Genomic DNA, 15876 nt, shown 5'->3' on the forward strand with positions numbered 1-15876 from the left:
ATTACTGACAGGGAACCTCCATGAAGGCGGAAGAATGAGGAGACTTAAGAATTTAGTCGTTCATGGGAAACTTGCCTGTGAGGCCAGTGAAGAATGTTTGCTGGGTTTTGTGGTTGACCAATTATTTTTGTAAAGCTGCCTTGCACAGATAATATAACTATAACTAATAACTATATATTTGTTTTCATCTAATCAAAATTTCATACCACTGACCTCAGGTCAGTCTTCGCTGCACATTTCACTGATTGGGACCTGGCCACCACACCAGGGAGGGTGGCCTTAGGAAGGATATGATAGATGGTCTGTACATTTACACTGCTGTTCTGGTCCTGGTAGCCATTCAAAGAGGCTTCACACTACTACCCAGTCTGGAATCTGACCCACAACCAATCCAACTCAAAGACAGGAGTTTAGATGTAAAACAACTGCAGGCGGGTATTGGTAGTAGGTAGTAACCTACTGGGGCTTGAATTGAACCCACACCCAATGGCGTTCACTTCTTTGTGCACGTTTTACTGTACAACTGCACTGATCTACAACCACCCCCCACATGGAAACAGTGACAAAACACTATGCATACAGTGCTGAGACAACCCCCTAATGAATGAATGAATGAATCATTCACACCAAGAGAAAGGACTTTGTCCTGTGTGAAAGTCTTCATTAATTTCTGTTCTACCACTGAACCCTCATCAGAGTCAGTGACATTTATTAACCCAACAAACTACAGTTAATGTACATTTTCACTAAAGTTACACCGAAATAAAACCACTTTGACATTTTTAGTCAGGATACTTTCTCTCTTCTTCTTATGTTTAATCCTTTAAACAAAGAATGGCTGTGTGTTTTTTACTCCTACTTGCTATGCATACTTGGAATTGCCAAGACAAGAGGCACAAGCATGCATTGCAAATACTTTTTTTAAACAAAGCACAATGTCAACAGCCAAGCAACTCAAACACCCAGAGATGAGAGCAGGGAGAGACCATCTACAGAGATAATTTACAGTGAAATTTATTGGCATTTTGTTTTATTTTAAATAAACAACGTAACAAAATTTAGAAACTCTTAAGCGAGCATTACAATTAGTTAGTTGTTTTTTTAATGTAAAACTATTTACAAAAAAAGTATTTTCAAGTTTGATAAAAACTGTACAGTCATCTGTCCACAGGGGGCGCAAAAGGCAATATAGGACTGTGGGGTAAATATGGTGAAGGCAGGTGAGGTGAAAGGTCAGCAGTTTGAACTCTGCTGCAACATCAGTGAAGAAGAACACTTAAATCTATCTTCTCTTCATACATCGTGATCCAGTGATGTTTCCTAACTGAAACAAACCAAATGTGAGGCCCCATCTGTGGAAATCCTGTCTTTTGTATATGAAACTAAAAACAGGAAAGGAACGCCAAAATTATCTGTGGAATCTGTAGTAGTTTTAACAGGTTGTGGGTCATACATTTTGAACATTTCCTTTTAGGATCCTAGGCCTTCTTCATCTTTCCCATGTGAGTGCTGCCGTTCTCGTGGTGAGAACAACCGTTGGTGGTGCCGTACTTGATGCCGTTCTCATGATGTTTGCCGTTCTCGTGGTGTTTGCAGTTCTCGTGACATGTTCCGTTTTTGTACACAGCTGTGCCGTTCTGCGACTGGCTGGCGGCCTGCTTTGGCAAGCGCTTACCCTTCACGTAAGCCTGGACCCAGAAGTTGGAGAAGAGCACAAAGAAGAAGGTTCCATACATCCAGATAAGGTGGAGGATGATGGGGAACTGGTAGTCACAGCTGTCCATGAAGTAATACTGAGTGGCATGGATGGACACCAGGACAAACTGGATCTGTAAGAAAACATTAGGAGTCTGTCAAACTCTCGGGGTCAATGGAAGGAGAACATGGACAAACCACAGCAGCGAGGGTCAACGGTACACACCAGCTGAATGGCAGTCATGTATTTCTTCCACCACAAGAATTTCTGGAAGCGTGGTCCAGCAGCAGCAAGGCCATAGTAGAAGTACATGATGATGTGGACAGAGCAGTTCACCATAGCATGGAAAGAACCCATTCCACCTGGCATTTAGAAAACAAAATATTAGACCAAACTCTTAAAATCTTAGCCAAAGACCTTTAATGTTTCAGGCATATTTTCTATGACATCAGGCTCTGGCACTTCTCTCTGGCACTTCACACCAAAAAAGGTTGTTTTTTCTGGAGAACCCGAAAGAGCAATGGACCCAAGAAAGAGCAATTACATCAATGTGAATGCCAAGTAAGGTTGTAAAGAAAAGTGCTCCTGCTTAACTGGTGCAAAAACTAACTAGTTAACACCAAGACTACACAGAAAATCAGCTTTTATCTGTGTGGGTGTTTGGCTATGTAAATGTCATACAAAAATGTTTTGGGTTAATCATCGCCTGAAATCTGTTGATGCAAATTTGCAGTTAGCTCAATAAGATTCGTACAGACGTCAGGTAAAGCGCTATATGTAAAAGACTGATACGCAGATTGATTGGACTGTACTTTCAGCACTTTTGTTCCCTAATGAATCATTTCCCAAGGCTTCGACAGGTGCAGGGCAGTTTTAGTTAATGTGTACTCACCAGGAGCGTAGCCAACTCCCCACCACCAGGTCCAGGGCATTAAGGAGTGGTGGAAGATATGCAAGAAGGTGATCTGGCCATGTTTTTTCCTCAGCACAAAGAAGATCTGAAGGACAAAGGATTCTGATGAGGTGAAGCCCAGCTGTGCTGAGCAAAGAAGGTGCTGTGATCGAAGTGAGGTTCAGGGTAAATTGACTTACTGTGTCCATGAGCTCTATGATCTTTGAAAACCAGAACAGCCAGGCCACTTGGACCATCTAAGGCAGTAGAATATCAGAATTACACAAGGAGCCGTTTGTAAGGTTTAAGTCAGTACAAGTCAACTAGTTCAGCAGATTCTTACACGTAGAGCCTGTGGACTATCCGAGGTATCAACTGCATCGCAGCGCCAGGTATATGTCGTTGCCCAACCAGACATCAGGAACTATATTAAAAGTGTTATAAAGACACAGATCACATTTTAGCTGCGTTGTTTTAGTACATCAAACATAATCACAAATAAAATGTTGGGAGACACTAAAGGAGACCTACTTCGTAGACGATGTATATTGAAAGGGCCACTAAAAAGAAGTTGTAGACTATCATGGCTTCCTTCAGCTGGAAGGGCTTGCGATTGGCCATCAGGCGAGGGCCCAGGTACAGTACAAAGGACAAGTAGCACAGCAATATCAAAGACATGGGAATAGGACTCTGCATCAGGAAGTAGCCCTTGATTCTTGGATCTAATTGAGGAGAGAGTAAACATAGGGTAAGCCAATAAAATCAAAGACAATATAGGACTTTTTTTTTCAGTTCATCTATTACCAAGTCCAGCCACGAGGTAGTCGTAGATCGCCACAGCATGTGTGCCAATCTCCCTGATCTCTTGAAGCATGGTTACTCTGGTGTTTTGATCCAATTATCTGTAAAAAAGAAAAAAAAGTATCAATATTTTTCCAATATTTTAAAAAGTTCTTCTTTAGTTGATGAACCTAAAAAGGACTGCATTGTCATACTGAAATGGAGTACAGTGGTGTGTAACTTTTGCTACACACTTTTTCATGGAGGGCAGAAGTGTCATAATGTGTGACACAAAAACCCACAATTGTGACACAACTCACGTGTTTGTACAGTATTTCCCCATTTCTCTCCATTGGTCATTACCCACGAGTGTCCTGAAGGAGGAGCAGTTTGTGACAGTTCCAGATTCGGTGTGACTGAAATGCAATTGCTTGGACATACGCTCTCCTCAAACAAAACAGTTCAGCCTAAGAGTCCCAGAATGCTTTGCGCTGGCTCCCACCCCTCATCAGACATGGCCTGATATTTGAAGGGAGGTGCTACAGACAACTCTTGAGGACATCCCTCATCTCACAGTGCAGTGGAACTCAGAGAGCAAATAAGGGAAGCTAAACCTTGACACAAACATTAAGGATCCTGAGAACAACATGAACAAGGACACTGGCGGGTGAAAACCTAATCACGTCATCAAACAGTGACAGGCACAACTCCCATTAAAAGTGACATGAAATGCAGCCTCGAACACAGGAATGTTGCCATGGTTTTTTGGGACCTGCCTACATTTCTGTTGACAAAGGCTTATCATATCAGGTGTAAACTGTAGAGTGTAGACACAATGTGGAAGAGTAGCAGGGTGTGGTCTCCTTTCAGCCAGGTGGATGCAGAGGAAGTCATTGTTTGGGTACACTTTATAACACTCTGCTGAAACACTGACGTGGGAACCTCCTAATGAAAACATGATGGTTTTAGATTAGATTATAAAAGAATAATCATTAGAATGGTACTTGACGTTTATATAACACAAAATACGAATAAAAGTATACAGTTGATTCTGAGCTAGAGCATTCTTTTTTTTCCCACAAAAATAAATTGCACCAAACAAATCTGTCTCTCGGCAACAGCAAAGCAACTGTGCTGCTTTGCTGATGTTACCATCGGGGATACAATGGAAACTCTCCAAAACTGGCTGGTCCCCTTCCCTTTGTATTTATGTTATCACTGCACTACATCAACACCATTGTATCTTTGCGGTTCAACATTTTGGAGAGCTTCCAGGTCAATGTGCTACTCTCTAAACTACTGACCAGCTTCCTCCTGCTGACATGGTGAAACTGCACTGTCTCCTGCAGCCGTTACTTGTGGAAAAAAAAAAAAAACTTGTGTTGACAGTGAACAGACACATGACATTTCCAGAAAACTCTTACACAAAAAGCTGTGGTTGTGTTTGGATGATGGGTCAGAGGCTTCACATTTCAATCCCATCATGTCTGTAGTGCAGTCTTTGTCTTACTCTGAGGAAAAATGCTCGACAGTTAAATAGTAGACAGCATGCGCTATAGTCAGGTTATAGTGATGACTAGGTCATTTAAAACAGCGACCTTGAATAATGTAATGACAGCTCAGTCAAAGTACACAATTTAACATTAACTATACTGAGCTGGTGTTAAAGGCCACTCATATGGCTCTCTGTAAATTAGGAGAATTTTTAGTATACTTCAGTATGCTTGATTTTAAATAATCTACAATAGATCTTAAAATAAACATCTCTAAGATTGTCTATTAATGTAACCCATGTGGTCACTTTTGATGATTTTATTTTCACTTAGTCAGACAAGTCAGTCCCTTGATCATGAAACGCTCACAAGAAGAAAAAAAAGATAAAACAACACTTGTCTCAAAAGACCCTGATGAAGACAAATGTTCCAGGAAAACACCTGAAAATGCAGCCCCTTTCACCTTTCCCCTTTCACTCCACTAATGTTCTACTGCACCTCACATTACCTGACTGTTACCATAAAGCCACTGAATAGGTTAAACATAGTGACAACTGCTCCAAAAATACAGAGTACCTATTGGTATTTAAAGCAGCAGAGTAAACTCTGGTCCACTTGAGAACAGGGACTTCCTCATAACTGTGTCAATGAGAAATCCAATTAATTTGATTTGTATAACCCAGCTGTCTCCTGCATTCTTCAAATGACCTTTATGCAATTTGAAGTCTTTCACTTCCAGACTGTTTAATGTTGACTTCAATTTGTAGTCCTTAAAGCACTTCCTACCCACTTGTGTGTCCCACCTCAGCCATGACAACAGGCTGCACGGCAGTTGGTTTACATCTACCAAGGAGGCATAGTATGATGTGGAAAGGGAGGGGAAACATTTGCTAAGAGAGCATGTCCATGAATCATAGCCATGGAAAAAGCAAGCTCACACTGAAAGGGGTGGGAGTTAATGATAAACCAAGTGAAGCAGAGATGGGGAAAAGGGAACCACTACTGGAAATGTTAGAATGTGCTCAAATATCAACCATTACTGAGGAAAGCCAGAAGCAGGAAATGAAAAATAAAATAATAAAACAAAAAACACACCGTGAGCTGCTCAACATTTAATCAGGCAAAACAAACACAAGTTAGTTCACCTACGTAACACTGAACAACTTACCTTACAAAACTGAAAGGAGTAAAAGTTACTTCTTTTCTTTCGCAGCAAAGCAAATCCTCTTCTTAAAATAAATAAATCTCTTCTAAATACTGGTGGCAGGTCAGGCGGCAGCAGCAGCGAACAGAAAAACAGCAGAGCCAGGGAAGAAGGGAAGGGAATGAAAAAGTAATCTGACAAAGTGTGACTGGTACAGGAGTCTTCCAAATCTCCACCCTCCCTGACTCACACAGTGGATGAATAACCAGCTCAGTGAAGGAGAGGGAGGGAAGGAGGCAGAGCCTGAGAGAGAAGGAGAGCTGTGTGTGAGCGGCTGTCTGAGGAAGAGTGCAACTGAGTAGGAGAGAGGCATGGCCCTCCATTTAAACCCACGCTGAAAACCACGCCCAACTTAAAATGAATACCGTGCACCCTAGAAATAGTGTGATCAATACCCTGACCTTAACATGTGCAGGTTCCACTACTTCTAATCTCGAAGATCACACCCTTTCGTACTCTCAAAGGGGTACACGACTCTGAAGTCGCCCTGTCAGTTTTCTCGCGGGGTGGGCTGATAATATTCACAGGCAGCGGTCGAGACATCAGTGCGGGCTCTGTTGTCATGAAGAGGAGCATTGTTGTGGTTTTCTTAAGCGCTCAAAACAGCCAACACCCAGCGAGCTAAACAACCCTCTTGGCCCTTAAACCAGGAGCAAAGGACAGGCATACCACCCAAAGAACACACTCCCCACAGTGTAAGACAGAGCTGGGAATCCTGTAATTGAAGAAAATCTCAACAGATGTAAAGAAACTTAAAGAAACTTTTACTCCATCTGTCATGTACCTGAAGTGGCATACCAGAGTGCCACACTAGAGTAAAGGTCAGCGCTCTGTGACGACAAGTGTATATCATCCATGACTCATGCCATAACACGTAAAACTCCTTCAAGTGTGTTGTAAGAAGGTTTCGCTCGCCGCAAAATAAATTGCGGCTCTCGCTGTCACGCCCAGCCGATCTAAGGGACACCACTCATCTCATCAGGCCAAGTAGGAGTGACTATGACTTAATGCTCATAAATCCCAACAGCTACAGACACACAAAGGGGGAGAAGGTGAGTTTTTTGTCTTTATTTTCTCCATATTGGTTACAAGTTTGTTTCTTGTTGTCCTTTGGAGACATTAAAGTCCAACTTTGACTGAAACACCAAACCTAGTAGTCTGTATAACCAACAACTATTCAGAGGGGTTAAAACAAACAAACAAACAAAAAAAACACTCATTGTAAATAGCCTCTTCAGTTTTGCACTGGATTTGAATAACAGCTTGTTTTACCTGTCACTCAGGCCTAAGGGAGGTGGAAGGTTTAGGGGAGGACAGGTGGGGTGGGGGAGAAAGGGGTGTTGGTAGTGGTGGCAGCAATGCACTGCACATATTAGCCTCCAAAATACTTACCGAAACACACCTGAAAAACAAAATAGATCATGGCTTTGTGTAACAGTTGCTGACAGCTACATTTCAGATATGATAGACATCTCTTACCCAGAAACCAACACCCCAACTACAATGTGTAGGTAAAGAGAAATACCAAATATGGTCATTGCAATTTACAGAATGAATTTATTCATACACCAGAACTAAATAAAAAAAATAGCCAAAATGTTTGACTTACTAAACTAATATAAGTCAGTTTATTTAATAAATACACACACAGTTGGTTTGATTAGTAGTGAACTGGGAAAGACATCTGCAGCAGATTGACTGCAGCAATAAGCACGTAGCTGTGAATTTCTACCAACATGTGGCACATTGGTGTGAAGAGTCAGCATTTTACTGCCAAGGTATGGATAGTGTAGAAAAGTAGTAGGTCAAGCTCTGCAGTATGAAATATAACAACAGTAAAAAGCAATACGCTCTGTCTGATACTCTGTCGTCATTGGCCATTTGTATTAAAGCTACAGGCCGGCTGTTCTGTACACACAACTACAGTAAATGAAGTCATGTCCAATCTTAATCAATTAAATGACTCAGGACAGTTTGCCTACAGCTAGAGACGGATCAAGGGAGTTGATGTGTAATACACCAGTTCACACTCGTCCTCATTTAAACTGCAGGCATTAACTGTCAGATTACCACTCTCATTCAAAACATTCCTGCATTCTGAACAGGTATGCCATTATGACATATTGCTGAAACTGAAAATACCAGAGATGGTCTAGTTTGATGTCATTCCTTTTGCATTGTCGTGCAACAGAGGGTTTCAAGTTTAAATATCCACTCTGCCTTCATCGGTTGTAAAGCATGTTGACAGAAAAATGTTTGTTCTTATTCTTTCCCCCTATTTTCTATGTTCTAATCGATTATTTAGTCAGAAAATTAGTATAAAAACTAAAAAAATGTAATGTATCAAAGTATAGCCTTAAGCATAGCATTAAGTATGCAAATGTCCACTGGGAATGATAAACAAAATGAAAATAAAACTATCGAAAAAATATTTAAAAAAAAAAATTAAAATAATGATGTCCATAAAGTTTATTTGGACTTTAACTGGACTTTTCTTTGAGTTTGAAAGACGTTTCGTTCCACAACTGAGTTTCTGGTTGATAAAGTTCCTCAGTTGAAATTCAAAACCTGGATGAATGAGAATCTTCACAGCCAATAGGATTGATGATGTCAGGGAACGTTCCCTTTAAAAGGCTTTAATGAAAAAAGTTGTTGACACATTTACATGTGTAATTACAGTGTATTTATAAGGTTCACAAAATGTTATTTTATCAGTTTCTTTCCCCTAAGAGAGCAATCTGAACATATTGGGATCTGTAAACAGAGGAAATGTCTTTGTCAATCCTGTTTTTCAGCTTTTATTTAAGATTTATAAGATAGACAAGGTGGTCATAGCCACCTTGAACAAGCCATTGTTAGTAAAGTGCTAATTTACTTTTTTGAGTTGCATAAATACAAATGTGTTTAATCCTTCATATTTCTTAATATCTACAGGTTTTGGTAAATTGGCAGATTATGTAGGAATGACAGTGTGCTTCTTATTTGGATATTTCTACAGATAGGCAATAGTATCAGAAATGATAATTATTTTACTAATTGATATCAATAAATAAGATTCTAAATAAAGAGGCTATTCAATAGGTAAGTTACTGAAAATACTATGTGATTATTGCTTTATTTTAGCATATCTCTGCTAAAATACCATCTGCTTACATGTACAAAACACAGACACGCTTCAGTGTACATTACACGGCAGTCAGGAAGCATCAACAGGCAGACTGTGTCATGTATCCTGTTTGCTGCTACTTCACAGGTTGCTGACACTGTATAATGGAGTATCATAGTGTATAGTGCAGAGTGTTTTAGTGGCTGTCAAAGCATATTACATAAAACTGCAGTCAGACTTGAGCCCTGGGTGGAAGATGTGTAGCATGATAGAAATGACAGCAGTTAATGATATACAGGTGGAGTAGCGTATTTCCCTCCCCCTCCAACCTCCAGCGAGAGCAAAAATGCTGCTAAACTGGATTGTTCATTGACAAGTTTACACCACCTTCCCATTACTGTGTGTGTCTGTTGAGTGAGCGGGACAGGTGGTGACGGTGGGGGCAGCCGTAGCCTCCACCTTCTACTATTCAGACACTGTTTAACACTGGTCCTATTCTCTTCAGACCCCTCCCTCTCTCCTCTTCTGCAGGTTTCACCTAGCAGCCACTTGAGCTTTTAAAACTTTCCACAAACAGATTCCCCCGACATCACCTTGTTTGTGAGAGATGGATGCAATAAACACCAGTAAAGAACTGTGTTGCAGAAACAGAACAAAGATTAAAAAAAGAAAACCTCAACAACAGTATTAGCAAATACTTGAGATCACAATAATTACAAGTCAGGGATCTGAGAACCCTAGGCAACCCGGCACTAAAAACAACTGTGTCCCTGCTCACCAGTGTGTCCTCTTGACTTAAAATTGTTCGTAAAAAATCTTTGGCTTACTTTGGCAAAAAAGCCTAGAGTTCAGTTTCAGGCCAAAGGAAGTCTCAACCTCAGCCATGTACAAGGAGGGAGTGATTTTCTGCTAATTTGAGAGAACATGTCAACTGGACGTAAAGATCACTGAGACGAGAACAAAGGGTAAATGTAATTTTTTATAAAAATGAGCAAGGACTCTTTAATTTTTTTTAAAGAGTATAATGTTCTACTTTTATATATTGTCTCCATACAAAGGTGAAGCCACTATGTAAAACACAAGCACTCACAGCTGGGCACAGGACCCATCTCAGAATGATACAACAAACATCTAAATTAATCTCAACAACCACAAACATCTTGACATAACATTATCTGGTTGCACATTAAGTTCCCTTTAACCCTCTAACACAGTGGTTCTCAAACTGTGGTACACGTACCACCAGACAAGCTGACTGACAACTGTCAAATGGATTGCAGGGACTGTGGACTGGTTATTATTAAAGCAACTGCCAACACATTCTGCAAGTCACTATCAATATGTGCAGTAATGACTAAAAGACTCTTATTTAGCTAAAGATCGACATTTTTGCCATATTAATAATTCCAACATTTGGATTAGTCAAACAGAAACAGGTCAGAAAGACTTTTATACAGCATCTACCTGCTGTTTGTCATATTCAGCAGTGTTGATTTATCTCGGCTAATCACGATTAATTATGATCGCGATTAATCGTGACTGTCCTTAGTTTAAAGACACTAGTGTTCACTGCTATTTGACAGGTCTGGTGTTGAAGAATTTCTTAAAGAACCTTATCAGCAGTGATGAACTTTAGAGACAAAACTGTTCATGACGTACGCAGCTGTACAATTTGCCAGAGGAATCACTGATTCGTATCTGGAACCGTGTTCTAACAGTTGTACTTCATCACAATCTACAACATCTCAGCATTTTTACAGTACACGTCAGTGGATCGACTGTCCAGTGGCGGCTGCATGATTAGAATCCTAGAAACACAGGAATAATTGTGAAACTTTGGACAAGGGGAGTGACTAAAATATTTAACTTCTATCCAGGTAGGTCCCCTACACTGGAGTGATGAACTGGAGCACAATGTGGTTGGTGGTCTTCACTTCAATATCTGCTCAACACATGTATCTGAAGTCTGAACAGGTTTGTGGATTTAGGCTGCCGCTTTTAATAACTGTACTGTTGACATTTGAGGCCGTGTCACTGAGGCTACCGACACAGGAAGCCACTGAAGTGATAACAATATGCAGCCTTGAGGCGTTTAATAGTCATCGAGCAGGTTCAGTGTTTACTTTATCACAGGTACAGCTGGGCTGGTGGACCTTCAGCACACTGTCCCAAACCTGTTGTTGGAGCTTCAGCTAATATTTACACATAAACACACACACACACACACACAGTGATTAAACAGTAAACAGGAGATAATTTGACACATATTAAAAGCATTATGTCCATCCTACTAAGAAATGTTTGACATAATATACTGAGATAAGTGAGTCATCTGAATTGGTGCAGTTTAGCTTCTTTTTTTTATTATTTCATTTTTTTACAAAAAAGGGCATTATTTTGTCTCCACATACACCTGCCAGTTTAACCAGAAACCCAGCACAGCTGCTCACTCAAGGCCGCTACAGGGCCAAGGGGAACGATTATTATTATGTAAACACTTCAGGCACTAGATGTCGGCTTCCATCTGGAACAATGGGCTGGGGGAGTGACAGTAAAGACTTAGTCCTTTCACTCTTAGTTGGCTCTACAACCATCACCTGTAATAACCCAAGTTCTACAATGTCATCTTTGAAATGTCTTATAACTATTTAAATGTACTGATGGATTAAACAACAGCTGTGTGTCACTATGTTCCCGCTGAAATACTTAGAAAAAAGTCATTAAAATTTAATTTAAAGTGCTTTAAAGTGTCACTGTCAGCATTAACTTAATCAGAACATGCCCTATACTTTACCCATATGCATTAATGCTGCAACATGACACTAATAAATGGTTAACAATATTTAGTACCCAATTAGCTATACTGGGACATAGCTAATAGAATGTGTTCTCCCCCAAATCATATCTGTTTACGGCCGTCTGACATCCTGTCTGGGGGATTATATGACAGATAAACGAAAGCTTTCATTTTTCTTTTCTTATTAGAAAATGCCATGTTGGATCGACAAACATTTTCTCTTTTGCAGACAATTAGCAAAAGTATTGCCATTAATAAAGAACAAGTTATGAGATACTGAGCCTTCATATTAATGATCTCTTTGTGAGTCATTTCTGACTCACGTTTATGGTTCTTTTATTGATTACCTGCATGTACCTAAGCAAATGGGATTATAAAGTCTTATCGTAATATTTATTTAGCTTTTTTATAGCTGGTTGATAAGTCACAATAAAGCTCTGGAGAAAGTTGAAGAAACTAGTTCAGAGTCAAATGTTTTAATGAGTAAACCACCTACGCAGGTAAGATGTTATGGCAACTGCATTTGATTAATATTTATATTGTGTTACTTTGTTGCCCAACATTTTCTTGTGTGACTAACAGTTGGGCAAGCCAAGCCAAAGGTGAGGATTTTGTTAATGCCAGGATTACAAATTCCAGATCTTGCAGGCTCATACACGAGTATGACTCCTGGTTCAACAAAGCACACCTTCTCCATAGAGGGTTGTGAAGTGCTTACCTCTGAGATGCTGTTTTTTTATATCCTGTATCTGATTTAACTTTTGTTCTGATTGGTCTTTAAAAATGTTTTTAGAACACATTTACATAAATTATATATATTTGCTATGCCCATATTATCTGGGTCTCACTTAACTAAAATATACCAGAAAGTCAAAGCATTTCAACTGTATTTTAACAGACATGAATGGGGGAAACATGACATGTTGGGGCTTGTACAAACTCAAGGTTTAAAACTCTTTTTGAAACCAATGAATGGCTCACTGATTGTGCCATCTCATAAGGAACCGGGAACCAGTTGGTTGCATTGCATTATATATTTTTATAAAAGTAGCCAACATTTTCCGAAAGTCCGCCCTTTTTTGTTTTTCTAACACCACAACTAAGATTCACCTCCACCAAACTTGTACATTAGCTTCAATTGTTGTATTAATATGGAGTGAGAACAATCCAACTGCATGTGACCAAACTGCAGCAAGCAAGCACAGTCGTTTACTTCTCATTTTCACTATTCACTTTTTTTTTTTTTTGAAAACCTTTTAAAACCAAGCCAGTCCAGTTGCATTCTCCTGAATGTCTTACAATCTAATAAATTGACATGCTTCAATGACAACTGATAAGTGATAATAATAAAAAACAGAATTCCAATCCTACCTCTATCACAAACTCTCACGTGACTTCGCTCTGACCCCGCTGACTTTTATTAAGCTGCGTCACTGCTTTAAACGACAGAGAGACTGACAGCCAGCAACACCTGGCTACAACGTTTGCTTCACTGGTGTCGCTAATGAGCAGAACAAACACACCTAAAACACACAAACCGTCAGCAGCTCCAAACGACACTGTAAAAATTGACTTTAATAACTAGCGGATACACAATTAGCCACAACAGCGGACGTTGTGTAAAGACCATAGAAAAAAGAAGTCGACAAATAAAAGCAGTTTGGTCGTTTTTAAAGACAATTCGTGACAACTGAGCGAGTCAACGACTGAATGACTGACCCCGCCGACCCTACCTCCTCCCCCCGCACCTAAAAAGAAGGGAGTAAAGAGGAGTCAAAAGGTTTTTGTTTTCTTAAAGAGTACTCACTTCAGTCTGGTTAAAAACTGCCACGTCCGTCGATAACGGGCCTTAAGTGTCAGTCAGTAGCTCCTCTTCCTCTCCCGTTCTCTTAAATCTTCATGCGGTGACCCAGCCCTTTGATGAAAAGGTGGAGTCAGTTCCTCTCTGCTAAGAGCTGGTCGCCTAATATGGACGTAATCAACTGTCAATCTCAACTGTCAGTATGAGAAGTAGAAAAAAAGAAAGTAAAGTCATCAAGTTATTTCCTTACTGCCTTGTTAATCTCAAAGTAGAGGGGATGTGTTTAAGTCCAACTACCTCGTGAGCACACTCCACAAACGACAGTGATGAATGTTAATAAAACAGCAGGTGAACCCATTTTTTTAACAGTTTTTAATTTGACATGTTGCTGAAACAGGAAATGAGAAAAAAAAAAAAACGTTTCAGTTTCCTTTTATTCCTTTAAACACTTTAGTGCAAAGGAAATCCTGGTGGTGGTGCTGTTGCCCTGGAGGTACTTGAAAGCAGTTCATGTAAAAAAAAGTTATTCAATTATTAATTAAATATAACATAGGCCTTTATATTTTTTATATATAGCATGTGCGTGTCAGTCTCCATTGTCTTGTCCTTTTTGTGTTTTAAGGCATAATAATTATCATTGTTAGCGTTAAAAAAACAATGCCTTCAATGAGGCCCACAAGCCTGCTGATAAAAGGAATTAAATTATTAACTATTGGACTATCACATTAACCTCTACCATGACTACTTGAGTAACATCATACACATTCTTTTATTACTTATCCTTGCTTGTGTCGTTTTTACTTAAGCCCTTGTATCGCTTAAATCTGATCATATCATTTCTGTTCCATATTTTATTGCAAGGACAGATGGGCATCAGGGTTAACGCACTAAAACATGTGGTAAAAGTTTTAAGATGAAAGTTTTAAAATTATTTTAAAGGGGAACATTATATCATGTATTTTTAATATGTGTGTTTATGTACTATTTGGGTAATTCATAAGTACTGAAGAGATCTGTGGTTACTTCTGGTACATTTCTGTTGTGCAACATGTGGCGTGATTTCTTTTATATTGTTTTATTGTCTGAGCCCTATATTTTTAAACGGCTGACTCAGTCGAGGTAAAGGTGAGCAACAAGTGATTTTTGAAGTTTTACTGTAGGTCGTTGCATCACTTCTAATACTGAATTATCTGATAACAAAGATGGATGGGAGAAGTGAAAATAAGAATTTAGTGCTGTGTCTTTACGCCTTATGCCCATAAAAAAGAGGGCAAAAAACACTTTGTTTATGATACTTGAACAGCAGTTAAAGAGATGTTAAGAGAACAAAACCATTTGTTAGACCAGCGTATTAAAACTTATCACTCACCACTGTTATCTTTTTGTCGGCATATACAGTACTATAGATGTTCTTCTCAGTATATGCTGACAAAGTCTTGTAATGTTCCAAAGTTACGACCTCCTTTGTCTTGTGTCATGTGACCAGAAGATAAAGATCATCAGAGACCTCTGACGTTGAAACAGTTCTTTTCTTCACGGTACATGACAGTGGACCTCCGATTTTTTTCAGCATTTCTGAAATTGTTGATCACCCTAAAAGTGGCCCACAAAAGAAGCTCTGCATGTATTTTTTTACAGTACAAAGTTACCCTTAAAGTAATAAGGTACTTATTTGGTCTGAACTGCAGTTTTATATATATATTTTTCTTAACTATAGTTCACATCTTGTACCTAAACTGGAATTACCACCATCAACATAAAATTAAGGTAATGTTCAGATGACACATATTCCTTACACATAGATTAAGTAATACATAACTGAACAAGTTGTTCAAAGTTCAAATGGTAACAATGGTAACAAAAAGAGAGGAAGTCTGCCACATTGCTGACGGGAAATGCTTGAGTCCCTGTAAAGCCTGTTGGTAGTTGCATGTGTGTTAGGGTTTGGCTTAACTGATTTACAGAGAATACGCCTGACGTGTGTCACCTGCTCGTGTGATTATAAATCTTCCACCTGCAGAACGTCTTCAACCCCGTCACTCACCTGCAGCTGAAGGGAGATAAAAGGATATAAATCATAATTCAAAATTTGGAATTGCACCTAAAA

General features: G+C 39.4%; 1 protein-coding gene across 2 annotated transcripts; it reads right to left on the reverse strand.

Annotated features, from left to right (window-relative positions):
- Nucleotides 1–786: 786 nt before the first annotated feature.
- elovl1b (ELOVL fatty acid elongase 1b) lies at nt 787–13944 on the reverse strand. Of its 2 annotated transcripts, none has more exons than XM_008335496.3 (8): nt 13776–13944; nt 3393–3490; nt 3120–3310; nt 2932–3012; nt 2789–2845; nt 2589–2694; nt 1922–2058; nt 787–1829 (listed from the first exon to the last, which is right to left on the reverse strand). In XM_008335496.3, the coding sequence occupies exons 2-8, from the start codon at nt 3460–3462 to the stop codon at nt 1479–1481; spliced, it is 993 nt and encodes a 330-aa protein (XP_008333718.1). In that variant the 5' UTR covers nt 3463–3490; nt 13776–13944; the 3' UTR covers nt 787–1478. The 2 variants fall into 2 exon arrangements, with proteins under 2 accessions (XP_008333718.1, XP_008333752.1); XM_008335530.3 differs by lacking the exon at nt 13776–13944 and adding an exon at nt 6030–7157.
- Between the last annotated feature and the right edge of the window lie 1932 nt (nt 13945–15876).

The sequence above is a fragment of the Cynoglossus semilaevis genome, chromosome 2 (genome assembly GCF_000523025.1).
Source record: "Cynoglossus semilaevis isolate Cse_v1.0 chromosome 2, Cse_v1.0, whole genome shotgun sequence".
In the NCBI taxonomy this organism is placed as follows: domain Eukaryota; kingdom Metazoa; phylum Chordata; class Actinopteri; order Pleuronectiformes; family Cynoglossidae; genus Cynoglossus; species Cynoglossus semilaevis.

Bases quoted from the DNA above. Each gene is read 5' to 3' on its own strand.
- elovl1b (XM_008335496.3), bottom strand. From the start codon at position 3,462: ATGCTTCAAGAGATCAGGGAGATTGGCACACATGCTGTGGCGATCTAC. The intron at 3,311-3,392 runs GTAATAGATGAA...CTCCTCAATTAG, and splicing joins CTACCTCGTGGCTGGACTTG to ATCCAAGAATCAAGGGCTAC. The intron at 2,059-2,588 runs GTGAGTACACAT...TCTAAATGCCAG, and splicing joins GGGAGTTGGCTACGCTCCTG to GTGGAATGGGTTCTTTCCAT.